This window comes from Pterocles gutturalis, unplaced genomic scaffold (genome assembly GCF_000699245.1).
Source record: "Pterocles gutturalis isolate BGI_N339 unplaced genomic scaffold, ASM69924v1 scaffold5553, whole genome shotgun sequence".
NCBI lineage: Eukaryota > Metazoa > Chordata > Aves > Pterocliformes > Pteroclidae > Pterocles > Pterocles gutturalis.
In genome coordinates this window covers 1-27,317 of record NW_010125413.1, presented here as the reverse complement: position 1 = coordinate 27,317, position 27,317 = coordinate 1, and the positions used below count along the sequence as shown (strand labels likewise).

Here is a 27,317-nt window from a genome sequence, read left to right as displayed (position 1 = left end):
ATGGATAATGAAATAGTTACTATCATTGCACATTGTATAACTGGTTCACCTCTCCTGGTGTTTTCTTCTGTTACTAGTTGCATCATTATTAGAATATTTGTTCTGTCACGAGTTTCAGAAATTACAGCTTGGTATATCAATAAGCCTTACAACCCAGGTATGTGTCTACTTTTTTTTTTTCCCCAAAGAGACAGCATCCAGACAAATGTTTATGTTAATAGCTTGTCATCCTTGACAGATATGTGCAGAGCAGAGTCCTAGACTAGGGAAGTAGCAGTCTTAAAAAAAAAAAAAAAAAGCATAGACATACAACTAGGAGAGAAGAAGGGTGTGTGGGCATTAAAAATACAATAAAACCCGAAGCCTGTGTTGTTTTCTTTTTTAACTATAGTAAATGCATTTTTAAAATTAGAGTTCTTTTTTTTTTCTTTTTTGGTCCTCCCTCCCATCCCACTCCAGTCCTTCCTGGCTGACTGTGAAGGTATTTTTCCAGAGTCTCATTGGTCTGTGCCATGTCTTTACTATGAGCACTTTGGCTGAGTAACTTTCATTTGAACATTACTGTTATCTATGTTACACATGTCATGTTACTGCAATTCTTTTCTTCTTCTGAAAGCATAATTAGGCAATAGGTCATAGAAAATAAGTGTGTATATATATGTATGTGCATACATTCAGTGTATCAGTGACATGCAATGGAGCAGTTAAGCAAAAATGCGATTAATGTGGACCCACACAAGGATAGACCTTTTGATTTAAAAGGGGAAAAAAATGGCCATTTGTGTCAAACTGGAAAATTTTAATATTGATAACTGTTTTTAACTGCACAATAGAATCAGGTTGCAGGCTGTACACTCTAGATATCTGACATCTGTTATAAAAGTGGATTGTCTTTTCAGAGAGCTGAGGGTTAAGCTTGTTCTGCATTAAGCAAAATATAGAATATATCCATCCAAATAAACAAAGAAGCTAACAATGTTGAAATCATTCTGGTTAGCAGACAAAAGATGCAAATTGGTGTATGAAATCAGAATTAATCCATATAAGCCTGGTTACCTTGCAATATTAGTTGGGCTGGTTTAAGTAGGGCTGGACTGAGTTGTTGCCTGTTTGGAAGGTGCCCCTGTAAGTCCTTACTGTTTACTTTACAGAAAATAGGCAAAATTCATTGGTCTAACAGGATAAGGTGTTTAATTTCCTTTAGTCATTATGACTCAAGCAGTAACAATATTGAGCAGTTTTTCCTGTTATATATGCATGTAAATAATATTCCTGCAGTAAGGAAATAAAAATTTTCTCAGGAATAAAGGATGTGGCTCTTGTTTCATGGAATAATGTATGGTCTTCCTTCTGGACACAGGTTTATTTGGTTTATATTTGCTTGCCAAATACTAATACATTGTGATAGATTAATTGGTAAGTAGTAAATAGCTGGATAGTAAGCCTTGTTTGCAATAACTTCATTGCTTAGCATATGCTTATAAGAAGGGCAGAATCTAGATGGTACTGAGAGTCAGATTTGTTAAATTGACATCCTGAATTAAAATTTGTGACAACATCAGGCTAACCATACCGTAAGTGCATGCTGGTCGCGCTTACAAGAGTAAGAGCTTCCCCAGAGGACCAATAGTCCATCCTAGAGAAGCTTTTGAAGATGATTTATATACAGGTCCATTTCCTTGGGTAGCTGCCAGTGGATCCTAGCAAGACAGGAAAAGTCTGCAGCGAGTGACGGCACAGACTCTGTGATGCAAGCAGAATCGTTTATTGTACAAAAGCATCTTTCTTTTATACCCCTCGCCAGTCCTTTTAAGTACTTGCCGGTTCCTGCATGGTTTTGCTGATTTTGCAGGGGTTTCGCTGATCTTGCAAGCAGTTGATAGCTTGTTAACTTTTTGCATCTGATGACCACTGCGCACGCTGACTGTGAAGAGATTCCTCCAGTCAGCTCTCAGTCACGCAAAGGCTCCTCCAATAGGCCCTATGTACATGTGATGTCCTTGTGCCAGTGTTGCTTCTTTCAAGATTGCTTCCTTACTTTATGCCCTACTTTCTTACTCTCTGCCCTGTTTTCCCACAAAAGTCCTTATCAATGGAAATTTTGGAGGAGAAGCAAAAAAAATCTATGCAAAGGAGATATCTAGGCTTGCACAACGTAATGTTCACCTTTAAAAGGGTTGTTTTTCCTTTTCTTCACAGCAAACTCTTTTTGTTCTCCTCCAGTAGAGATGAGAACATATCTTGCACTGAAGGTGATGGGCCACTCCTACAGCCTGTAGAGTAATACTCTACTTTTTGTTGCCTCTAGAGAAGTAGTTCTTTTTCTGCTTTTTGTGAAGGACTGCTGATAGTTAAGTTGCTTTGCTAACTTGAGTACTGCTTCACATTTAGCAAAAACTACAGTTTGTTGGGGTGTTCCCAGATGAGGAAAGAAATGGGGGATCCATTCTGTTGAGCTTTGTAAGATACTACTGCAAAACTCGTCAGAAACCTTTGTTCAGTAGGTTAAGTTTATGTTGTGTTACTGATGATGAAATAATGTACTGCTAGTAAATGAAGTACAATATAGTCTCGTCAGAGTATATAGTGCTTCAGTAAATAGGTATGCTTTAAAAATGCTTGTTTCATCATAAAGTTTACAGCAGTGCTGTGCAACTGAAATTTAGTCCATTTGTCTTAAATTATCAAAGGCTGCATATTCAGTCTGTGCATTTTAAAATCTTTCTATATTGTTTTTAAAAATTGATATGGTAAGAATAATAATTTGGTTATAGAACAACACAAGTTTGGGATTATTCATTATTTGACTTTGTTTTGATCTGTAAGGTTCTTCAATGCCACTGTGGATATATCAGATTTAGTAACTGCAGTGGAAACAACTAGGTTATTTTGGCTGTAGTAGAGGAGCTCGTCCTTAGAAGAAACTGAAAAATTAAATCTATGCACATCTACAGTTAACCATGTTTTTGTGGTGGAAATACAGCTTAGTTTCTAGGCTTCATAGTCAACAGATAAGGCTGTAGAAATGTAGAAAATAATTCAGTAAGTCATTTGCTGCTGCTTCACATTTCACTTACTATCTCTCTTGCTGGCTTTGTCTACTCCTTTCCCATGCTGCCAGGCTGCCTAACTTCTGCTAAACACTTTTGTTTTCAGGCTTTTATACAAATTCACTTCAGTCATCACACATTGACTTTCAGATAGACTGGGACAAAAGGCTTAGAGAAAACATGTGCAGTAAGAAAGCAGATAAATCTAAAATGTGTAAATACTGTATCACTTGCTGAAAGATCTGTCCCTTACTTAGACTTCTTGTCCATTTTGCTGCCTTCTAACTCCTGCAAAGCTGCAAATCTTAGCTACTGAAATGTTTTGTGTAAATGAAGTAGTATCTGAGTATCCTATGTGGGTATTCTGTACATCCGTTAAATTCTTTCTGATGTAATGTGCTTTTTGTTTTATGAGTTATTGGCGGTTGTTCTTTGGATATATTGTGTTTTGTATAACCCCAACTTGAAGTATTAATGGTTCTTCCATGTTTCTAAAATCTAATGGCCACATGAGAATGAGGTTAATTTTAAAGTTAAAGCTGTAAATACTGTTTCTTTTTTTGCTATTCGTAATTGCTTCATATGTATACACTAAAAAGTGAAATTTCTTGAGTTGCAGTAGCAAAGACTACAGCATTCATTTGAAAACGTGAATAAATTAATCAACATAAAGCAAAATAGTCAATATCTTTAGAATGAAAAAACACTTCTATAAACTGTAAAAGGTTTTAATTACATCTAAAGAGGCCTCAGTGTGATCTTCAATAGAAAAGTCTGTGTAAATTATTTGTCAGTGGTGGTCTGCCAAAAGAAACCTAGGGGACAAGGCAAATCAGACAGCTGAAGTTAATTAGTGTTGTATTTGCATCCCAAATGCAGAGGGACTTAAAAGCCACCAGCAGTAATGTGTAATGATTCTTCAAAATCACATCTTTGCGAAATAATTTTCTGAGTTTGGCTTTACAGTGTGATTTGACTGTGGGATCTGGAGAATGAGTTTTTTACATGAGTCTTACGGAAGCTTGCAGCAGAATAAAAAGTGGTGTATTTTGTTAAAAGTAGATTAGTTAAAAATGTGTTATTTGGGAATGTATCAAGATATATAACATCAGTCACAAGTTGTGGTAGCAGGTAGAAAAATACACTTCTTTGTTACTTTTGCATATGTCAGTTTACTCAGACCTGTGTAGGAGTCAAATCATGTCCAGTTTGTTAAAAGGTGCTGTGATAACAATAAAATCTAGTGATTTTCCAACAATGGAGAGGAGTGCTAATTCTGAGACTTATTAGGATTAGACCTAATTAGATAGGTCATCAGCTTTTCTGGAAGTCTTCTGTATGGGAAGAAAGTTATTCTGTATTTTTGTTTTGGTTATGATGGACTTACAAAACAAATAAGTATAAAACATATATCTTTCAACACTGATTAAAAATACTTAATCTTGGATTTGAAAGTATGCAATACTATTTTGTTTGCCTGATGGCATATCTGAAACACTGAAAATGTTGCATTGCTTAAAATCAAATAGTATAAAGCTAAAGAAGTTACTTTAAAAATTAATTGTAGCTTCTATCCAAGTTCTTATTTTACTGTATTAAATACTTAACAATGAACAATAGTATGCAGTTTAGCTATTAGCCAGAGATAGGTGAATAGTAATGCCTGGCGGCTATCAGTTTTAAAATAACTTCATTCTAAATGCTTGTTGAAAGCACACTGAAGGAATGAACTGCTTTAATCACATTACTATAAAAGAAAATATTGCATGCAGATATTTCTTTGTGTTTCAAGATACAAAATTTCTCCATATCAGCTTCCCAGGAAGGGATAAAGCTGGGAGAAAAAGCCTGGGGAACACTGTTAGTTTTTTTTTTTTTTTTTTTTTCCCTGTGAGGGATGGGGAACTTGCAGACCTCTCCAGTATCTGCTAGTTTGACAAGCAAATTAAAATACCCTTTCTCTGTACAGTAGCATGATATCTGACAGTGAGTCTGCCATGTGCTAAATCACTGCTTGAACCTTAATTCTTCCTCTTTGGCAGTAGTAGAATCTGTGGGTGGGATGTAGATGCAGATTCTACACACTGGCTCAGCTCCCCTTTCAGTATTCTGAATGCTCCCTATCAGAGAGCTACCTACTGGGTTTTTTTATTTATTTTTTAACATAGAAAATATTTAGTTTGCAAACATATGTGAAAAGGCTCACATGCACTGAGCAGTTTCCAGAGATTGGAGATGATGTGACCTGACTGCTTTGCAAAGCGAACCAGTGAACTTACAGTGCTTGTTTTTGACTCAAGAACAGAATCAGGTTTCTGATCCCTCACCAGCACAGGTGTGGGAGATAGCCAGATGAAGGAAAAAACAGTTAATGGAAAACTGATTGACAGTTCTTCAGAGAAGCATTCTCAAAGGGAGGCAGGCATACACTAAGGTGTATAACTTTGGTTGAAATATATTTATAATTAATAATGCAAGTCAACTGCAGAACGTGTAAGTTTTTGTTAAAGTTACTGAAACACATAGCATTTCAAATTGACATCTGGTGGGTAATCATCTTCTCAGTGTTTTAATCCTTGATTTTTATCCTGTAGACATCATTGCACTTGGGTAAATAACTGTAGTTCTTTCAAAACAATAGCATAATCAGCAATTAAAATATTATAGAAAATATATTTAACTGCCTTTTTTTTTCTTTTCTTTTTTTTTTTTTTTTTTTTTTTTTTTGGCTATAGGGCAGATTATACCAGAAAGAAGATTTGTAGAAGCAATAAATCGTCAACCATATCAGTATGAAATGGGTCACTTTCCAACAGAATGGGAAGGTAAATCCTGAATATTTTGGTTTTATTTCAAGATAATTTTGCCATTGAATGTAGATTCAGTATTTTTAATGGAAAGCCTGGCTGTGTGGATAGGTTGTCTGTTATCTTTAATTTTGAGCGATACAGGCTTTTGTTTAACTGCACAGTTATGAATTCTTAAAGTAATCCCTTTACAAATAGGATACATTAAGTTTAGGAAATCACTACTTAATAAAAATGTAAATAAACCCTGTAAATAAAGTATGACCATAACTTTCTCCTATGAAATGTGAAAATATTTGTGCCTGAGGGGGATCTGATAGAATAACCAGAACTAAATGTGTTAAACTTCCTAATTATGCCTTCGCTGCAGTGTTAATTTGTAAGTCAGTTGAATTAGTGGTGGCTTATAGTGATGGGGCTTTTTTTTTTTTTTATGGTGGTATTTGGTTTCCTATACTGTTCCTTTCACAATCCTGAAGGGAGTTGGAGAACCTGTTAATAATTAACCATTTTTTCCCACTGCTACTGATGAAAATTTTGTCTGAAAACTTGGGACTTAGAAAGAAATTCAGGGAAGTTAGAGAATTGCCTTAGGACTGGCTGAGAGAGGAAGCAGAGAGGGAGTATATGTTGGGTCCTTGAGGCTGTAGGAGCTTGAGCAAAGTGTGGGGTTAAATGTGGCTTAAAATCCAGGACCGTATAGCATAAGAAGTAGTAGATAGAGCCTACCCATCATTCAGCATGCTTTTTGGGGAGAATAATATGTAGGCATCTCCTAGAAGCTGATAGGTTTAAAGCAAACAAACTTCTTTATTTTAAGCCATACGTAGTTAAACTGTGGAATTCCTTGTCATTGAATATTCTCCTTGCTGGAAGTTTGCAAAAAGTGATTAAAAGAATCAGTGGAAGAAAAATATTTCTCATCTATAGCCATTACTGTGGTTTAATTTGTCAGTGAGCTGTAAATTAATGGAGGCTATAGGGTGTTTTGAGGAAATATTGCAATATATTTGCTTTACCTCATCTTTCCTTTGTGTTTACTGTTGTCCCCTGAGGGAGATGATACTGAGCTAAGAGAAAACTTTGGTCCCAGTATATCCTTTCATGGAGTAAGTAGAGAAATATCAAGTGTTCCCATCTTGCATTTTATCATTGTCATTACACTGATTCCTTTGGGGTTTTTGTGACCAAGTAAAGGTAGTATTAACAGCTAAAAGCTTCTCAGAGATGTTTCAACCCTGCTAGCGGCATTTGCCAACCGTGGCAAAATCACAGTATCAACAGCTTCTGTCTTCTACTGCCGCAGTACCCACAGTTCGCAGTTACTCCTTGTTCTTTATCAGTCAGAGATGGCTATCTTCTGAAAGAGAGCAGCAGTCTGGTAGGCTTGCCTTTACTAAATCATCTGGTGCTTGAATGGGTATCTATCTAATCGAACTTTCTGAAGGTCTGCTTCCTCATTGAAAAGTCTTCCAGCCATTGTTGGTCATCTTAGGTCTGTGTCGCTGTCATGCAATAACTCTGCCCCACAAACACTGAAGGGCATTTGCAAAGCTGAGCAAGGGAGGGAGACAACCCAGAGCAATAAGACCTATAAAGAGCAAAAACCTTTGGCACAGATCCTGACCTATATACTGGGCAGGATGTCCATGATATGGAATAGACCACTGGCCAATTTGGATCTCAATCCTAAACCTAAGGTCAACTCCTAGGCTAGTAATTGGGGCTGTGCTCCCTCCCAGCTTCTCCTGCACCTGCAGACACTGGCACAGCAGAGAAGCTGAATAGTCCTTGACTGTCCTGGCAGCAACTACAACCATTAGTATGTTACCAGCCTTCGTCTCAGCACAAATCCAAAACAAAGCCTTTTAATAGCTACTGTGAAGAAAGTTAACTGTCTCAACTGAAACCAAGACAAGTACAGTATACTAAAATATACTGAATTCAGATGATGTTTTCTTTGCTTTTAATCTTGTATCTTGAGCTGTGCTTTATGTAGAATATTTCAGAAATAGATTTGCACAGAGGGACTATTATATATTAAACCTAACTAACTTCATGTTATGGCTATAAAGATATTTTAGTAAATTTTGTTATTGTATTTTTCCCTCAGCTACGTAGCAATAAAGGAATCTTTCATTAAATAATGATTTTTGTAATGCAGCTCAATAGAGATGTTAAAATGAGTTTACCTGTTGTGATTTGGAAAATGGTATCCATCTTTGTGTCAGCAAGTTTTATTTAGGATTAAAATGGAAAAGATTTGTAGTCCTGACATTTATTAGAAAGAAGGAAGGCTGATAGCTCCTATAAAACCATGCATTCAAATGCTTGTTATAGCTGGAAAGAAAAATAGCACAATGTTATAACTGTACGCATTACTTCTGTGCTTAACTAGATACAGTCTGATAGTGGAATTTTTGATATGAGAAATCTTAAGAATCATTTCATTGCTTTTGAATCTTGGTACTAATCGAGATCTATTAAAGAATGTTGTGTAATGCTGGTTGCTTCAAAGCTTCTGTTCACAGGATGTGTGTTACTGTGTTGCCCTTCACTGTTCTATTTGTGGCTTGTTAAACTGAGACAGATAATTAAATTATAAAATTTTTACACAGAAATATTCCATTAATCTGAAAATCATTAATAAAATAACTGCCTCTCGTATTGAAAGAAAACGTATTGTAATAGTTACATTTCAGCAGTAGTTCCTAACTGCAGCTTAATTTTCGTAGAATTTTAAATGTTAAGAATTTTTCTTTATGAATCACTAATTGTATTCAATTGTTAAAATGCAGCTGATGTGTTAAGAAAATGCTAGCAATTTTTAAAAAATGAAGCACTTTCTAGGTGCTGAGAGCCATGGAATCAGAACTAGTGGTACTGTACTTCCATGTGACAGACGCAAGGCGTGGCAAGACAGACGATGGTACTTTGTTGAAAGCGATCCCTTAAATTTTGAAGATTTAAAACTTACTTTTTGAATAAAACATTTTAAACTACTACTTTTCCTTTTTTCTCCAGCTGTATCTTTTATTGGGTAGTGTCTAGTATACGTACTTCACTATACCTGATATCTCTCCCACTTTCTTGCTTTTCTGGATGATGTTGGAACTGTTGCTAAGTGTGGACAAAGATTACTTCTGTCAGGAGGAAAGGCTTGTGTGCTATGATTTTCTCTAATAGCATCGTTGATCCTTTTTTACAAAGAGTGTCTGCAAGACTGCCAGCTGAGAAATGCCGGTCTCAGTCATGCCAGTTTACTCTCTGATCTTGCCAGATTTTGCATTAGGAAATCCTCATAAGATTTCCATGTTTAAAAGTGCTACAGGTACTTGCAAAGTAGTTTCTGGCTCTATAGATTTAATAGGAAGTGATTTGGTTGTATTTTGGATTATCTTAATGAGCTGTTTTTCTTTCCACTGACATAAAACTTGCAGAAAGGGTGATGCTGACTGTTTAGTGCTGTCGCTTCTCCACAATGGCAAATTTGTGTCTAATCTTTGTTAGGTCCAAAAGACCTCTGAGAAGAGCTGGCAGGGACTGCTTTTAAGAAAAGATGTTTGAGAACGGTATTTAAAAGAACATTTTCAGAAAGTGCCATCTGATAGACAAGAACCAAAAGTAATACCTTGCTTCGTATCATTACAGGTATTTTACCATTAACCTTGAATTGAGGCTGTTGGCCTTGCCATCATGGCTAAATTACAAGCTATTTAATGCCATTTTGCCTCCCTTAATTCCATTTGTATGTTAACTGGAAGCTGTTACTCCTAAAACCAGTTTTATAATGTTGCTGAAGCAGAGTGGTGTTAGTGTTTCACCCTATTTGTAACTGCATTTTCAGCAGTGAGATGACAGCATGACTCTGAAGCTTTAATGTTTTAGACTTGCTCTATGACTCATTCCCTAATTCTCCTCAAAATACAGCACAGATGGTATTAGAAAATTACAATTTGGAATAGTTCCTTTTTAAAGCATTTCTGAAACTTTATAGACAGCTACAGGTCAGACCAGGAATTTGAGTGGGTGATAATGAAAATGTGATTTTTCTCTAATTTCTTAATTATCCAAACAGACATACAAAAGAACATTTTGCCATATCTCAGCACTTGGAACTGGCTTTCCTTGTGTTTGTCCTTCTGTTCATTACTGGCCACTTGCCTTCTGCTACTCATTCATTTGAAAAATATGAGAGAAATGACAAATGTCTAGAAAATACACAACCCATTACCTACCGATTGTGTGGATTGAAAAGGCGTGAAAAAATGCTACAGTAGTGGTACTTTGAAAGAGTGATGGATATTGCCTTGTCCACAGTCAGGGAATTTGTTTGTCTAAATAATGCCTGTAATAGAGTTGGAACTGTCTCTAGTAATTCATCGACTGAATGAAGCAAGACCCAAGAGGGTGTGTGTGCTCTGTCTGCAGTGGGGTCCTTTTGGATTGCTACCTCCAGTCAGTCCCACACTAACCATCAGTGTTTGCAATGGGAGTGGGTGTAAGTCTGTTGATTTTGGTTCATCATGGAAAACCAGAGCCACAGGACAAATGTCGTTGCCACTGCTTTCATTCCTCTGCTGTTTTTTCCAGCATGAGTTGACTGAGATGGAGGGAACCTTCCCTCGGTTGCACTACCTCCCCCTCGATGCAGTGAGTAATCCCACGCAGCCGTACGACATGGTGCAGTCAGGTTTGGGGCTGTATCTTGCATCCTGGTTGGAATTCTAGTTGGCACTAACATAAGTAGGGTTTTGGCTTTAGCAGTGTCAGGGACACAGGAATCGTTTTTCTCCAAAGTGGTCTAAGGCTTTTCATACTTCTCAGCACTCATCTTGTCATTTTCTCAGGGTGGAGCTCAGCTCTGCATGGCAAGCTCAACAAGAGACCTGGGCTGTGAGCCCTGCTTTTTAATCCCTGTTTTAGCAGCCAGGGTGGTAGGTAAACTGTGCCCAAGCTCTCCTCACAGAGGTGATTTCCAGACACCCCCTTTCCTCTGTGAAGACTGAGAGTATTGACATGGGAAATAACATCTTGCGTCCTTATATTTTGGGAAATGATACGACTTCCCAGTCATATTGTGGCAAATTCTATTGTAATTTTTTATATAAGCATTTTCTTTCTGTTACTAATTCATTGTGATTTTGAGTTTTAATACTGGCTGTGATCTTTGAAATAATCCATTTGATTTTTATTTCTTTTGCAGCATGGATAAGAAAAAAAAGAGACGATCCACCCACCATTGAGGTGAGAGAGATTAAGTGTCTTTAAGTTTTCAATTGTTGCAGTTAAACTACAATAACTAACTTATAGTGGACTCATCTGTCCAGTAGTTTGTCACTTTTGGGGGAGAATTTAATATGTTGCTTGCCTAACTGATGGAATTATACACAGACTAGATATCTAACACTTAGGAAAAAGAAAAACAAATGGAAATATAAACTCCAATATTCTTTAGCTGTTACTTTTATCTAAGTGAATTCTTTAAGGTGATCTGCCTAGATGTTTTAAGATGTTCATGGCCATTCAAGAGTTTCTTTAATTAAACAAATTCCAAAATTACTGCTATGAATTTTTACAATAGGTCTTCTGTGTATTAATGCAAGATCTTTTTAATGGTGGTTGACTTTAAAATACAGATTTCAAATCCAGTTGCCAGTGGATTCATCAGTACAGGAAGCCAAATTGCACTAACATTTTACAAAGCTAATGAGATGGGGGAGTTGCAGCCATGACTTTTTCCGTACATGGTTTCTAATGGAATGAAACAGGGAAATATCCCACAGTCTTTCATGCTCATGGGTTTGTAAAGAGCAGAAGGAGTTTGACGCTTTGATGCACACATGTACGCTATTTGCTGTGGATTTGTATTGCAAATGGCTAAGCACCAGCTAGGAATGAGTGAGTAGGTGAGGCATGGTTTACTACAGAAGATTCAAACTGACACCCACAGAGGCAGATAATTGACATGCGTCAGTAGGAATAACACTGTCTAATTCGGTGAAGCTATGTTGGCATGCTCTAGCCAGAGATGTGGTCACTGAGATCTTCTGGAATTTACTGGTTTGCGACACCTGCCTGTGTGTTAAGAAGACTTGGGGAAGCTTGTCAGCTGATGTTTACAAGCCATAACTCATTGAAATGAGCTCCCACATGACTTTCAGCTTTTCAGCTAATTCTCTCTGCCTCTGTTTTGTATTTGCCACTGATAATAAGGGCTACAATACACCCTTGAATGTAAAAAGTTTAAGTTAAATTTATCCTCAGATATTTTTAGGACTTGAAGCAAATTAGCAGACTTCTCTTTGCATTAATGCTTGGAGAAGTATTAAGTGTGATTTTTTAAAATTTTTTTTCCTCCCCTCCTCATCCTAGTTACTTGTGCAGAAGTGATACTACAGCAATTGTTCTGTCTAAGCTTGGACTGACAGCCTTTTAAGTATCTCTGGCTCCATGCTAACTGTATACATACAACTTTTATTGTTGAAGTTACCACTTCATGTGGTGCTTGAAGACAAGGGGGTGTTGCATGCCTTTTGTCCCATCTTTTCTATGAGCCAGATTGCTGTAAAAATTGTGCTAAGATAACCTGCTCCAAAGAAGCCAAGCAGCCTTGGCTTTGGAATTGGTGCAGTAAAGCCCCTCCTGGTGCTGGCAATGTTTGTTCTGTTTCAAATAAGGAGCAAGGAGTCTTACAGGTGAGAGAACTGTGAATCAATAATGTTCTAAATATTTTACCTTCCAGAAAAAGCAATTTATGGAGAATGAAAGGTTATTGGGAGTAATAGTGCATTCAGAATTAAAGGGCTGCTTATACCTTCAGTTTCATGAGGTAATAGATCTGAAAAATAATTTAGCAGCTAGATACTTTACCTGCAGGGCTGTGCATTGACCTTATTATGGCAGAAGTGATATACCAGGAGTTTGAAAAGTAGCATTCTAGTTTAATGCAGCCAACAACTGAATGTCAGGCAGGTGTTCCCTCACCCTCTCCCATTCCCGGGGAATGAGGGAGACAATTGAAGGGGTAAAGGGAACTGAGACTCATGAGTTAAAAAAATTTTAATGATTGAAATACAATAAAATTGAAAATAATAATGACAATAATATCTATAATAATAATAGTAATAATATACAAATAAGTGATACTCAAACTTTCTTTCAAGTAATCTCTAAATTGTTTTTTCCTGCATAAGAAAAGGTAGTTCAAATATATGTGTGTTAAAATTTCTTGCTAATATTTTGAAAATAAAGCTGCAGTCACATTTTAAATATGTGGTAGTGCAGCCTAATCTTTTTTTTTTCTGTATTAGTGTAGAGTGGTATGCATGATCTACTTTTCTCCTGGTTTGAAACTGTTATACCACAAAACCTTATATCACAATATCATTAAAAATATAATTATACTAGTGAAGTACATGTAGAATACTGTTTGGTCCCTATTTGCTTTAGTGTTCTAGCTACATAAACTTTACTGGCTGCTATTCTGTATTATATTCCTTTTTTGACAGTAATGTTGATATGGTAAACTGCTGTTTGACAGCTATGGAACAAGGGACTATTCGTGGCCATATTTCACACTGAAACCCTGTATAACAAATCTCCTTGTTCTTTCAAATATTTCTCATGAGACTAGACTATTTTTGAAAAAGGATGCAAAGCCCACAAATTTTGCATTTTTGTTTTAATGAAATTTTACTGTCAACATCATATTGTAACACCACAAAACAGCATTACAGTTCCTAAAGTAAGTTTCTGGAGCTGTGCCTATGTTCCTGCTTTTGTGGTCTGTAATACTACCTTTTTTTTTTTTTTGGATGGTTTTCCTTTTTTTCCTGTCCTTTGCCCATCATATTTTTTTTTAATATCAAATGACTTATGTTTAACTTTATTAAAATTTCTGTTCCCCTTTTCTGCTCTGTTTGCCTACCCATCCCCCTTTAGTATTTTATGTGGGTTGTTTTTTAATATTTGTCAAACTTGTCTTTTACTCAGCTTTCAGCTTTGGATGATAGAGGTTGCTGAACTACTCAGACTATCAGGTCTCATGATGAGATCTGTGATCAAACTTTAATTGAAAATATTGCAGAGATATGACTTCACAAATCAGCTGGATCTTACTGACCTTACTGATAGCACTGATGACCACATTTTGGGAATAAATGGTTTGGTGAATACTGTAGGTCAACAAAATGTCATTCATAATCATTATGATGTGTCAGTCACTTAAGTGAGAATGACTGTGAGTTGTCCTTTCTTATACTGGTCAAGGTAGCTGAGTCATTACACCAGCTAAGCCTGTTGATGATGTTCTTAAGACTTGATAATGTTTTGGGTTCAGGCCATTCTTTCTTCCATAAACACCTAACTGATCTTTTTTTGTTTCCATTATAAAGCTTTCATTTTCTCTCCGGAGAAATTGCTTTACATCTTTTTTTCTTTTTTTTTTTTTTTTTTTTTAATGGAAGAATACTCCAGTGACTTCACAAGACAACTTGTTCAGTGTTAAGTGTTTCCAGTATTTAACGACTTCTTCCCTCCCTGCGCCCTCACCACTTTTTCTCCCCATTTTTGGAAGAAGTCACTTAGACTTCTGTGTACTGGGCTAGTCATAACGCAAGAATGCTTCCCATTGCCTTAGTTATTTCTAACCTGACCAGTAACATAAGGCATGTTACTCGTTGGAAGCCTTAGGTTTTAAAAGCCAGCTTCTGGGATACTGGAAACAGTTAGTTGCATTTTGATTTTACTGCAGCTTGAAATATGCCAAGTCTCATTCTCAACTGAGTTATAATGAGGGTGATAACTTTGCAAATGCATGCAGATCAAGTTGTTTCTTATCTTGCGCTTAAACATATTCTGTTCCTATGGTAATTGGGGAGTCTATCTTGACAGAGAATTTTGGATCACGTCTGCACCCAGTGTAAGCATGCATGTGTGTTTACCACATACATGTACACATACAGCTTTATAACAGGTGAGAACCTGAGCTTGAATATGTATATTTTTGTATTACTATATTATTCTGTCATCTGTCCTTTATATATATTGTGTATGGTCATTTATGGTTGGCTGAGGAAAATTTGTCATTACTTTAATTTCTGTGCAGCTGTAAATTACATTTTAACCAATTTAACAAGTGATGAATAAGTAGACTATTACGTTTCTGTATTATGCATATAGGAAACTAGACACATGTAGCATGTTTTTGGGCAAACAGGAAAATGTGTCCTTGTCTAGAGAGCTTACAGTTTTAAATTAATGAAAATGTTTTAAAGGCTACAAATATTAAAATATTTTTAATTAAAGGCTATTTTGTGGAAGCAGATTTCTTCATTTATCGCTTTATATGCAAATTAGTTTGCATGCTAAACATTAATGTTGTCGGAATTTATTAACAAAAGTTGTCTTGGGATATAGCAATTGTTTTATAGGACTGATGCTCCATCCATGCAAGTTATTTCTTTAAGAGACTGTTCCCTTCCACTCTTTGAGCCATAGTCTACTTTCAGGATGGCTTATCAACGAGGTTGTCAGGTAAATGTAAACGTGCTGTTTCACATACGCTCCTACCTCCCAGTTTTCCTTCTGGCTACAGATTTCATTCCTGATTTAAAACATGGTATCTTTACGGTTTGGATTTTTCACTTCATGGTTGCAAAGGAAAGAAAAAATCCTCTTGGGAGGCAGGGGGAAAATCCTTCTCTTCAGGACACCTTTTTCTGGGCTTATGTCGCTATTCCATCACCAAAGCAGAACTCCACAAATTTCAAATACGTTAAACAACCTCTAGGACTGCTGTGGGTACGTCTCACTCGTGGGAGAGAAGGTAGAGAAATCGTGAACAAAGCCTTTCGGCCTGTGAAGAAGGGAGGGGTGGGGGAGAAGTGCCTTTTTAAGATGTAGTGCTCTTCCTCATTATCTTCTTCTGGTTTTGTTAACAAATTAAATTGGTTTTGTGGTTTCCCCAAGTTGAGTCTGTTTTTTGTCCGTGGCCATAAGTGGTAAGTGAACCCCCCCCCCGTCCTTGCCTCAGGCCACAAGGTTTTTTACCTTTTGTTCTCCTGATTCTTCTCCCCATACCACCAGAGGGGAGGAGAGAGCAAGAGGCTGCATGGTCCTTAGTTGTCAGGTGGCCTTAAAACCACAACATGCTGGTAAGAACTTCTGGAGCCTTCTTAGCACTTTGTTGATAGGCAACTTTGCATGGCATTCACAAGCTTTGCTGCCTCCTGCATCTCCTGTTTTCATTCTGGGTCACATTACCTTTTTTTTTTTAAAAAAAAAGCTTTACTTAAAATTTGAGATAGCATTATACTACTGAAAGAAGTGGTTATTTTCTGGTGCGGCTCCTAATTGAGATAGTGGCTGGATGCATAAGCATTTGTAAGCTTTGTTATGATGCCTGTTTCAGCAGAGTATCTACCTCTCTCTGTGTCTCTAATCTTTATACCATCAGTGTGTATGTAACACAGACAGCTTTCCCCCCACGTAGATAGTGGGAGTCATATCAAAATTGGTTTAGGTATCTTGTATCTTAAGACTCATTCAGTCTTCAGCTTCTAAACCTGGAAGGAACTGAGAGGCGTATTTAAGGATGTACTAAACCTTAAAAATTTCAGGCATATAGTGAGTTTTTAAGCCTTTCTGTGCCTATTTGATTTCTTTAGTATTTCTGATTTCAGAGGGCATCAGATTTGTAGAGGGTTTTAAAGAATTCTACTGTCTGCAACACAAGGTACCTGAATGTTTTTAGAAATCTAACCCTTATCTTTCCCATAACAGACCTTGTAGCTATGCATGATTTCTGACAATGTCCTTGAGGTTCCAGAGTACCTGAGTACCTTTGCATTGTTGTGGCCTTGTCTGTAGAAGCAGATAGAAATTAAGTTTCAGACTATCTTGGGGTGCCAGAAAATGCATGAGGAAAACCCAGAGAAGGTTCTTATGGCAATAGCCAAGAGAAACTGGTATGGAGAGAAATGTGGTTTGTCTCTGAACCTGACAATGTGATATCCTGCAATTGCTAGAAGTGTACCAAGTAACGCCACTCTGTGAATGCAGTTCTTTGTACTACAAGTCACTTCGCTGTTAAGCTAGGTGCTGCTTCCTCTGTAGTGCACACATGCCTGGATAGCTACAAGTATTCTCAGTTTGAATTGAAATGTCACAGTTGCTTCATATGCCTGTGTATGTATGTTAATATTTCATGGGAAGTAAAGTAGAATTCCTTTAATTAGCCCAAAAATAATTTAAAATAGAAAACCACAGTAAATTACTGCTTTTCTCGTGCATTATGTACTTGTTACACAGTAACAAAACTCAGTTGCTTCTGAATTGCACAGTTGGATAGAAGGTGAGATGTTAAAAAAATAAACTTTTTGTGACAGCTTCTGTCTTCTTTCAAACTATTTCTAGCATTTCCATAATTATCTATTTTGACAACCTCCTTGTCAAGGGAGGAAAAATGTACTTCAGTGAGTTGTAGTAAGCATAAGGTTTCAATGATTGTTTCTGCCTCCCCGCCCCCCACTCGGAATAATTACATTGAAATTAGATTCTATTTAGTTGTCACAATGCATATGTGCTTTTCCCATTTATTTGATCATAAGTATTATTTATTTAAGAGCTGGTATGATCAAATCTGGCTTCAGTCATGGAGATTAGTTTACACAGAATTCACATTCCTTTAACCAGAATGGGATGCAGTTTGGAAAAATTCTTTGTTTGACATTGTTGGAATTGCCTGTTATAGTTTTGCTTCTACTTTCAGATGCTTAAGTTCTGAAGTTTTAAAATGAGACTCTGACATGGAGATTGTACATTCTTGTATAGAGAGTAGCACTTAGCAAATGAGTATTTTACTCTTCAAACCACAAAAAGCTGCAGAATGATTTATAGTTCTGGGAAATGCCATCAAAAAGCACAGGATAAACAGCTCTCTGAGCAAAATATTTTCCACCGTTTTTATCTAGGATCACAACCAGAACTGAAAATTTGAGATATATTCAAATGACTTGACTTGCACAAAGTAGCATTTTGCATAGTAAATTGTGCATGATTCCAGAGAGGGTTATTACTCAGTATGAAAGGGCAGTAAAATTTAACAGGATAAAGAGCTGAGCTACAAATGTCTAAATTGAAGGGAGTGGTCAGAGAAGTCACTCAAAAAAAAAAAAAAAAAAAAGCTTGAGGAAGCCATCATCTTTTAGAGGTTTTCCCTCTTATTCACTTTAACTTTCTCCTCAGGTTGGAAACATGGGTGCTTGTCAGCCTCCACAGAAGAGTTACCGAGGCACCAGTTTGTCCCATTACTTCCAGTTTGCCCATGCTGCAGACTCCAAGGCTGTAGGGAAGAGAGCTGCTGCTGCTCTGCTGCTACTCTCTGTGTGGGAGGGAGTGCACGGAGCATTGGCTCTGTCTTCTAGTTCACTATCAGCACAGCTGAACAGGGGTGGAGGGAGAAGTAATGTGTACCAGGAAGAGGGCTGGTACAGATTACATCACATGTAGAGTAAGGGGAAAGCAAGGACCAAACTGGGACTGAGTCACAGCAGCAGTTCCTTGTTTGCTCTGTGGGCATCAAGGCTATGCATTGCCCTTTATTCAGGGCAGAGCGTAGTGGTGCCAGGCTAGTTTGTGATTTTTGCTGCTTCCAGTTTCATCTGTGATCTTGTAGTTCTGTATAAAAATGTATATGTATATAAAAGTGTATATGTAGTTCTGTACAAAAATCTTTGCAGTATTATAAAAATAATTCAGGCACCAAACCCCTACTGACTCCATGTGTTGCTGACATGCTTTACTTTCTAGTCTCTGTGCCTTTTCTCTTCCTTTTGCTTCTCATTGCATGTTTTTGCCAATTACATGTGTGCTATGCTGTGGTACCTTAGGGACTATGGCAGCTCATGCCAGAGTTTCTGTGGCTCCGAAGCAGCAGCACAGTAATTTAGTAAGAGCATTGCTTCTCTGTAGACTTGGTTTAAACAAAAATTGCTATGAGTTAGAATTGGTATTTAACTTATATAGCTTGATAGTAAATGTGGTATTAGCACTGCACCTAAAACTAAATATTGGGCTGTCATCAAAGCATATATTTGTACATATATTTGTAATCAATATATTGATTTTAACTCTTACATATTAATTGTGGAGAGCTTTAAATTTTAATTGCATTTTTTGTGCTGTTACTGATTGATTCCAAGGAATTAGTGCACCTCTCATTTATGGGATTAGGAACTCAAAATGTACAGCCTTCATCTAGAGTGAACTGTAACAGCTGATCCGAAGGGGTCACCTTCCCCCTACAGTGGAATGAGAGTCAAGAGTTTCCTGTTTCAAAAACCTGCGGTACCATTGGAGGTCCATTTCTATATCTGCTTATGTAGGGATTGTTGCTAGTTGCAAGCAAAAGTAACTGTTCTAAAAGAGCAGCTAAGTTAGTTTAGTAATTTGTTTGGATAATTTATCTGATTTATGTTCAAAGGTCAAAAAAGCTGTTCTACAAAGTCTAGACAATGAGAGATGCCGCAAATTGTGATGTATCCAACAAAGATCATTCAGATCAGTTTACTTTTGAATTAGGCAGGGTGCATCCTTCTAAAAATTCACATTGAGTGCATAGAACGCAGTCCATATTCTACAACTGCAGCTGATCAGAGATTTGCTCAAAAACTGAGCAGAAATAAAGCAAATCTTAGTTGATTTGAATAATGTTTTTTGTCAATTGACCAAAGATATTTAGCATGTATGTTCTTTACTAAAGTAGCCATCAGTTTGCTCACTGTTTGATTTAAATAAGCATTTTAGCAAAGCCAGATACGCCTTTCTAATTCAAACTGCTCCTGTTTTTGCCATGCACTGACACAGCCCTTCATTTACCGCATTATTTCTTATTCCCAGCCTGGCACTGCTGAGCTCATGCTCAGTTGCTGTGTTAACAAGACCTGCCCTGGATCAGAACATTCAGTGCTTCCCAGTGATGAGGTCCTGTCTCTGCCTCCTACTCTTGAATCATGTTGTAATATCCGATTATTTCATCTTGCCTATTTAACTTGTTGAACTGGAAAATGGAGTTTAGTTAACCACTTTGGTGATATTATGAAAACAAGTGAATTGGCTTAACTTCTAGGACTTTGTTGAACTTTTAGTTAATTTGACAGTGATGAAAAAATTCTGACATGTTGTCTTATAACAAGCAACTTTTTAAATACTGTTCCAGACTCGACTTTTTTCCTTTCCATTTGTCATTTTTTAAATTTTTACTAACTTGTATGTATGAATTTTTAACAGGCAGAGTTCAAAGTTCAAGTTCATTTGTGATTAAACATAAAATATTCAAACTAGACACCAAAATGCAAGCATTTATGAATATGTAGTATCTGTACCGTTTAAACAAAGAACATCAATCTGCCCAGACATTTCTCAGTTCTGGTATCAAATAATAGTTGGCTAACCCTATTCAAATCAAGAGAAATCATGACTATTTCAACATATGTAATTAAGATAATTTAGGATATCGGAATAGTTTCTAAGACAACATAAAGAAGCAACTTTTATTTTAATCAAAATACAAACCCATCTGAAATGAAATGTGACATCTTGCTCTAAATTAATAAGATATAAAACACCTCCTGAGAATTGCAGGTTCAAAGGGCTTATATCATTCGTTTGTATAAAGAAGAGTGCTGAAGAACAAGTAACCCTTAGAAATCTGCCATTACCTTGTAGATACTGTGTTCTCTGTGTTGTACAGAATGATTTTGTATTTCCCCTAAAGGTCAGAGCATATTATATATTCATGTTCTTATATGTAAGCAGAAAACTTAAACGGTATGTTTTGGGGGGCAGTTTATAGTGAAGCTAGCAATTTTATAAAATATATAAATTCATCTTGGAGGAGGACAGAAGATAAATGTTCTGAACCTGCGAATGGAACTGAAAAAAAAGGAAAGAGTTTTGGTTCCCAGTTACTATTTACAGTATATCAAACACTAAAGGACTGGGTAGCAACAGAGCCCCAAAGAGAAAATGTAGCTGTGTGCAGGTGAGTTGGAAGAGCCTGTGGTGCGTGCAGATTTACAGACTACTTGTCATGGGTAGAAGAGCCCAGCAGATGTCGGCTTCTCTACCACTGCTCAGCAGGCGATAGAAAGCCCTGTAGAACCATCAGGATGCCTGGGGAGGAACCTTGCTAACACTCACTGTATTTGATTGCAGTGAGCCATGCAGATAAACTGAAGCCAAATTTGGAAAATTAGTTCTAAAGATCCGGCACGTTTCTGTGTGTTTTGAGGATTATTCCTTCTATAAATATGTATACAACAGTTTCATTAAAATTTGCATTTTGAACTAAGTTGGTTATCCTATTCAAACTTGGAACTACTTGGATCTTTTATTCAAATGCCTGTAGTAGCAGGAAAACTTCAGTCTTGTGACTGTTTCAAACGGCAGTGGCTATGGTAATTGAACCAATAGTATTTAGAAATACGACCACAATGTTTAAAAAAAAAATATATATATGTTCAAGTGAGAATTGAGAATGAAGTATTTGCTGGTGATAATATAGAAACAGGAAGGACTCCATGCATCTGAGAGAACTGCGCAGAAGAAACTTGCTGGTATCAAAGGACAAGATGTTTATGCAGAGGAAAGTAATCTCTTTGACCCGTTTTTTCTCATTTGTCAATTGGCACAAGATTCCTGATTCACATTTTCTTTATGTTCCTGTGTCTCAGCGCAGGAACAGTGATTCCAGTGTACGTGTTAGTGGCATGAATTTAATGCATAAAATGGAAGCGTGCCAATACTTTGAACCTGATAAATTTTTATCCTTGTGTGGATTGTATAGAAAATTCTGAACAAGTCACTTCAATAATTTTTTTTGTCTGTTTGCTAATGAGGATCATTCCTCATGGTTTTTTCAAGATCAACATGGTTATTTTACTAGATCACAACTATCCTTTAGCCAGTGAAAGATGATTTTAAAAGCCTTACTTGAGTCCAAGAACCAGATGACAGTTACACATCAATATTTAAAATGGACTTGGAGCATTTGGAATTTAGTTACAGCTGCTATTACCTGGCTAGGATAATTTTGTTAATCACTGGATAATATTTGAAGCTAATAAGTAGCTGTTCACAGTAGGTTAAGTACATTTGTATTTTAATAAATCTTATTATGCTGTTTTAGCAGAGGCTATGATGCTGTCTTTAGATACCACAAAGGTATATAACCTTGTTTCTTAGCACTGGGGTAATACAAGCGCCCTTGAAATCAGTGAGGTCATGGTAGATTTATACAGCCATGTGGTAAACAAGGATGGAATTGAGAGGTGTTATAATGAGATTTTGCTATACAAACTGTTGAAAATTTGATCTTGTTACACTTGGCAATATTTTTATTTCACTATGGGAGAATTTTCTCCTCCCCCCCTCCCCTTCAGTTTGCAGTTATTTATGTGCTGCTTGGGTATTTTCATGCTGTGTAGGTATGTGTTTTGCCTCTGCTCTGTACATCTGTGAGTGTAAGTATAGAGGCAATTAAGGACTAAGAAAAAATGTGTTTAGTTTTCATGGTATCTCTAAGATTAGGTTTTCTTTAAATACTGTATTTTGAAATGTTCTTATATGTTCACATACTTGCTATGTCAACTTTTGGCAATATCACATCTATCTTAATGCCATTCCTAAAATAATGTCATGGTCTTCTGCTCAGAGAGAATTGCACTGGTCTCGTTTCTCTTCAGCTCTTCTGTACACTTGTATTCTGGAGAAAGTGCAGCCTTGTTCCTCCTGTACCCCAGTGTAAATGTGGATATTAGCAGCTTCCTCATTACATGGTCTGGTTACAGCTAAGTTGTGTTTTGGTTCAAAGTGTCACAAACATTGGTATCACCTTTCTGCTTTTGTTTCTAATACCCTTCACTATCTCCCATAACAAAAGCACAGACAAGTCTTGTTAGCAGAATTTGCAAATTGTACTTCTAATAGGAAATATATGCTAATAGATAAAAAACAAACTTCAGTATTTTTCAGGGTTTTTTGTGTTTACTTCGGGAGTTCTTTGTGTCTTCCTCTGAATAAGATGGCAAGGTCTACTAACGGCTGGTTTTCTGTTACACCTGTGGACAAGCCAGTAATTGCACTTGCTTCAAATAATAGCCTCAGCATTTCTTAGCGGAAGCAACCTAATTCCAGTTCAGGTCATCTTCATTAGTGAATGTCCAGCTTTAACCTGTACCGAACCGTGTTTCAGTACAGAGCTTCATGAAGCTGAATCAGCAAGCTGTACGAGCCTTCTCTGAGTACACGTCTTGGGTGGGGTTTTTGGTCATGCAGTAGGATCATACATCAGATAGTTGCTTCAGCTTACCAGGGCTGGAGGTAAACCTCTAAAACTAGATCACTTTTATTTGTATTTTTAACAGTGCAGAGGCAGTAGGTAAGATTTTATGAACACAGTACATTTATTTTAGCTAATACACCTGTGGACACCCAGCAGACACACAGCTCACCTAAGCAGCGTGGTGCTTAGTGTCCTTGTCACAATACCCAGTTCACTTTTGCTGGCCAGGCAGTCACCAGCTGAGGATGTGCTGGCCTCCCTTGCTTCTTGGACCATGCTGGTCCCTGGCCTCGCTGAGCTGTTCTCCAAGTCTCTGGGGCAGGGTTTTCCCTCAGGGATTTTTATGCCCCCTGCCCTGCCCCAGTTGCATATCTGTTTCCCCCAAAACTGCACTCAGGGGCACAGATACCTAACATCATAGGCATAGGAGTTACAGGAGGAAATGCAAGTGATAAATAGCAATATAGTAGCAAGTCCTACATAGAAAACAATGTAAAAGGTAGCCTTATTTTTAGTGCATTTTTACATTTGATGATGTCTGTATTTATTTCCCTTTTTTATCCAATAGAGTAGTAAAATTGGGACACCGCAATACAGTTTTGCTTCAACAACACGATCAAAACATTATGAACATTCTAAACTAGCACTGAAGTTGCAGTTGTGGAAAACCAAATAATTTTGCCACATCTTATTTTACCTATGTACCTGAAAGTTAGGATTATAAAATGAAGAAAAACAATGACTGTTTAAAATGTTTCATTCCAACACTGTGTATTGCATTTACTTCTGATTTCTCTTTCTACTGTGTTCTTAGGAGATACTTAAGAATGAAAATTATAGACAAGAAATGAAACAGAAAATCAAAGATGCATCCGAAAAGGATAAGCTGCTTCAGGCCAAGGAATACAAGGAGGGACTTGTTGCTGAACCAGTGCGTACTCATGTCAAAGGCCATGCATCTGCCCCTTACTATGGAAAGCAAGAGCCTTCGCAAGATCCAACGAGCACTGCGAATACCTTTCAGCCAGGTTCATGGATGCCACCAGGCAGTGGTAGTAGTCAAAATAAATAAACAATTGTAATGTACAGATATTGATAATGGACAAATATGCAATAACGTAACATTAAAGCAGCTTCATTTATTTTTGCAGAACTGTTAAAATAGCCTTAATCATGACAAACTGCCATGTAACATTCAGGTTCAGTGAAAAACAGGATGTGTCTCTAATTAAGTTTATTTTCGACAGTTGCTGTTCATCAGTTGCTCTTGAAATCCTAGGTAGAAGATTTTCTAGCTAACTTAATTTTCTTAAATAATTCTGTGTTTTCCTTGAAGACTCATTTATTTTTAAAATTGGTTTTGATGTAATAAATCTTAGTTCATTAGTACACTTAAATATTCCCAAACCTCGGTGTCAGTTTATGATGGTTCTTCAGAATGCTTGTGGTGCCTGTGTGCTTTCTTCTGCCAAGTGGATGGAAAAGTTGATGACATTAACAGGAATCACTGACACTACACTGACTATGCACTGTATTAATCTTAGAGACATTCTTGTAACTTCAGAAAACAGCGTATTTGAATGGTTTACTGTAAGCAGAGGATAAAATCAGCCTGAGTTAAACTACATGTAACTACTGTAAGAGAGGTTAGAAGCACTTAGTAAAGCAGCTGGAAAACAACAGGTTTGAAACAAGGGACTGTCATTAATATTTAAAAAAAAAAAAAGTTTTTATTTCTGGTGTATGTGAGGACTCCCCTGAATGGTTAATCTGTTTGGCCAGAGTTTAGATACATAAGCTTAGAGATGATGTTTGAGAACTAAAGAAATAAAGACAACACAATTTTTTGAAAAAGTATCAAATTTATTTATGCAGTGCATCCTTCACCAGTTCTCCGTGTGTATGGAGGTATCCATACAAAGTTATGGAGGTTTCAAAGGTGGAACACATACACATTCGACAACACTTGAGACAAAACAGTGGAGACTGAATCCCATGTATTTCTAAAATGCCAAAATGTCATATTCTAATAATGTTTGCTTTGACCAAAAAAAAAGAAAAATCAACAGTATTTCATATTTGCTTCAAGTCGTTTCAGTTAAGACTCCACATTTCTAATCCCCCTTGGTGTCAGACAGCTCTATAGGTGTCCTCATTTGAACAATGGTATTATTTTAAGGTTTTAACTGTGATGAAGTACTGGTTGCTAGAAAGCACAATTCTGTGCTGCTGTTTAGAAATATGCTAAATCTTAAAACCTAATGACTCCCACAAGCTCTTCAGAACTAGATTATTAATAAAAATTAGGCTTTGAAAAATTAATCACTTCTCTTAGAAAAGCATGAATCGGAATTAAGGATAAATAATTTTGGCATGTTTACAACACAAACCCCACTTGGATTCCAGTATGCCAGCATTTTGCAACCTGGAAGGCAGCAGAGTTTCAAGGGACATGAGAACAAAGATCCCACCTAAACTCAGAAGGTCCTAAATCAAAGGTAGCCAACATGTTAGCAAGTAGGAAGAACTACTGTCACCAGTGCGCGCATCTTCCTCCTGTACTCTCCCCCAGCCACCTGCTATAGGTCACTAGGACAGGACACAGCACGCTAGGCCACCTGGGCCTTTGGTCTCACCCCATTTATAGCTGTTCTTGGGGACAGAAAGAGTTTGTGAAGGCAGACACAAATTAGTTACAAGTGGAATGTTTGGGTGATTGTTAGGGAAAAACCAAACAACATAGTAGTGTATTTGGTAGAACATGAGCGGCCTAAGACAAATGAAGGTAATAAGAACAAGCAATCAGTTTCCTAGAGTTTGGGCTGAATTTGAAGAGTGTAGGTGGCTGGTAGTTCAGGAAGTGGGAAAAGCTAAGTTTGGTTCTTTCCTTAGACAATCCCCACCATCCAAGACACTTGCAGCAGCCCCAGTGGGCAAAAAGCTCAATTGACCACAGTGCCACATGCAGTGTCCTTAAAGGAAAACAGTAAGGTATGCTACCCAACTCTTAAGCTATTTTATCTCTACAGCTCTGCTGAAAGTATACCAAAACTTGCCCTTCTATAATCCAGTTTACCATTCACATTTTCCCCGATTTGACAATTTTAAGACACTTGTTACATCATAGCTCAGGTAAGGCAAAAAAAAATCTACCTCCAGAATCACCCAACAGATTAATTTTTAAATTTATTATGCAAATTTGGAAAAGCAACCTGCACTAGAACACAAGTAGTACATTACATGATTTTAACAAGTGTCACTTGGGCAAGCTTTAACACAAATCATCTCAGCAGAAAAAAATAGATGGAAAAGATTAAATTTCATACTTCAAGAAATAACAAAATCAAGTATCAAAGGACAGTTACAACACAAAATGTGTTTCATTTTTAAAGTGAATTCTTTGCACAAGGAAGGCCTTCTGACCCCCCCCCCCTTTAATCCTTCTTTGTTCGTTTGGCTTTTGCAATATTTTCTTGGCGTTTCTGTTTCTTCTTTTGCTCTCGCTCCCTGGCCTCAATCATTTTTGCAAGCTTCCAGGAAAGTGCTGCACTAATGACAAACAATGGTGTAAGAGCCAAGATCACTGTAGTAAGAAAGCCGTATGGGTCCTTTGCAGCCCAGTCCACGATGTATTCAGCCCAAGCCTTAATATCGAACATTTTTTCTGTTTTTCTATTGGGAAAACCCTATGGAATAATAAAAAAACATTTCCGAGTGTTCAGAAAAATAAAAGCACACCTACACAGCAATTACCATTTTAATGTAAGTCATCATCCTTCATTATTAAAAAGCAAACTCATTTTTGCTCAGGCTAAAAGTAGTGCATAGTATGTCAAATTTTTCCCCCCCCTTAAAAGCACCCTGTTTACAGAAGAGTTGGGCATTCCACCCGACAGTGCTCCAGATACAACCAAGAAATACCGCGGCATGGAGAACCTGCGGGGCTGGGCTTCTTCGAAGAGAAGGAGAGAGAGCTCGGTTGGTTTATCTTTCTATAGGTTTTATGAGGGAGGCGGGGCAGTGCTTTACACAGTGAACTACCCACACTCGGCGAGTCACCTACAGCGTACAACTGCTGAGGGCAGCCCTCAGGCCACCCGCGCCAGCCCGCCC

The 27,317-nt window shown here is 37.2% G+C and overlaps 2 protein-coding genes across 2 annotated transcripts; one reads left to right on the top strand and one right to left on the bottom strand.

The window, feature by feature from the left end:
* On the top strand, positions 1–24,276 carry NDUFAF2 (NADH dehydrogenase (ubiquinone) complex I, assembly factor 2). The gene is made up of 4 exons (XM_010078547.1): positions 1–157; positions 5,786–5,875; positions 11,064–11,104; positions 24,019–24,276. Exons 1-4 carry the CDS (start codon positions 1–3, stop codon positions 24,274–24,276), a joined length of 546 nt encoding a protein of 181 aa, XP_010076849.1.
* Positions 24,277–26,638: 2,362 nt separating this feature from the next.
* On the bottom strand, positions 26,639–26,863 carry SMIM15 (small integral membrane protein 15). Its single transcript, XM_010078546.1, has one exon. The coding sequence runs from the start codon at positions 26,861–26,863 to the stop codon at positions 26,639–26,641; it is 225 nt and encodes a 74-aa protein (XP_010076848.1).
* Positions 26,864–27,317: the final 454 nt, after the last annotated feature.

Coding starts and splice junctions, on each gene's coding strand:
- NDUFAF2 (XM_010078547.1), top strand. CDS start 1: ATGGATAATGAAATAGTTACTATCATTGCACATTGTATAACTGGTTCA. Junction 158..5,785: donor CAATAAGCCTTACAACCCAG/GTATGTGTCTAC, acceptor TTTTGGCTATAG/GGCAGATTATACCAGAAAGA. Junction 5,876..11,063: donor CTTTCCAACAGAATGGGAAG/GTAAATCCTGAA, acceptor TTTCTTTTGCAG/CATGGATAAGAAAAAAAAGA.
- SMIM15 (XM_010078546.1), bottom strand. CDS start 26,863: ATGTTCGATATTAAGGCTTGGGCTGAATACATCGTGGACTGGGCTGCA.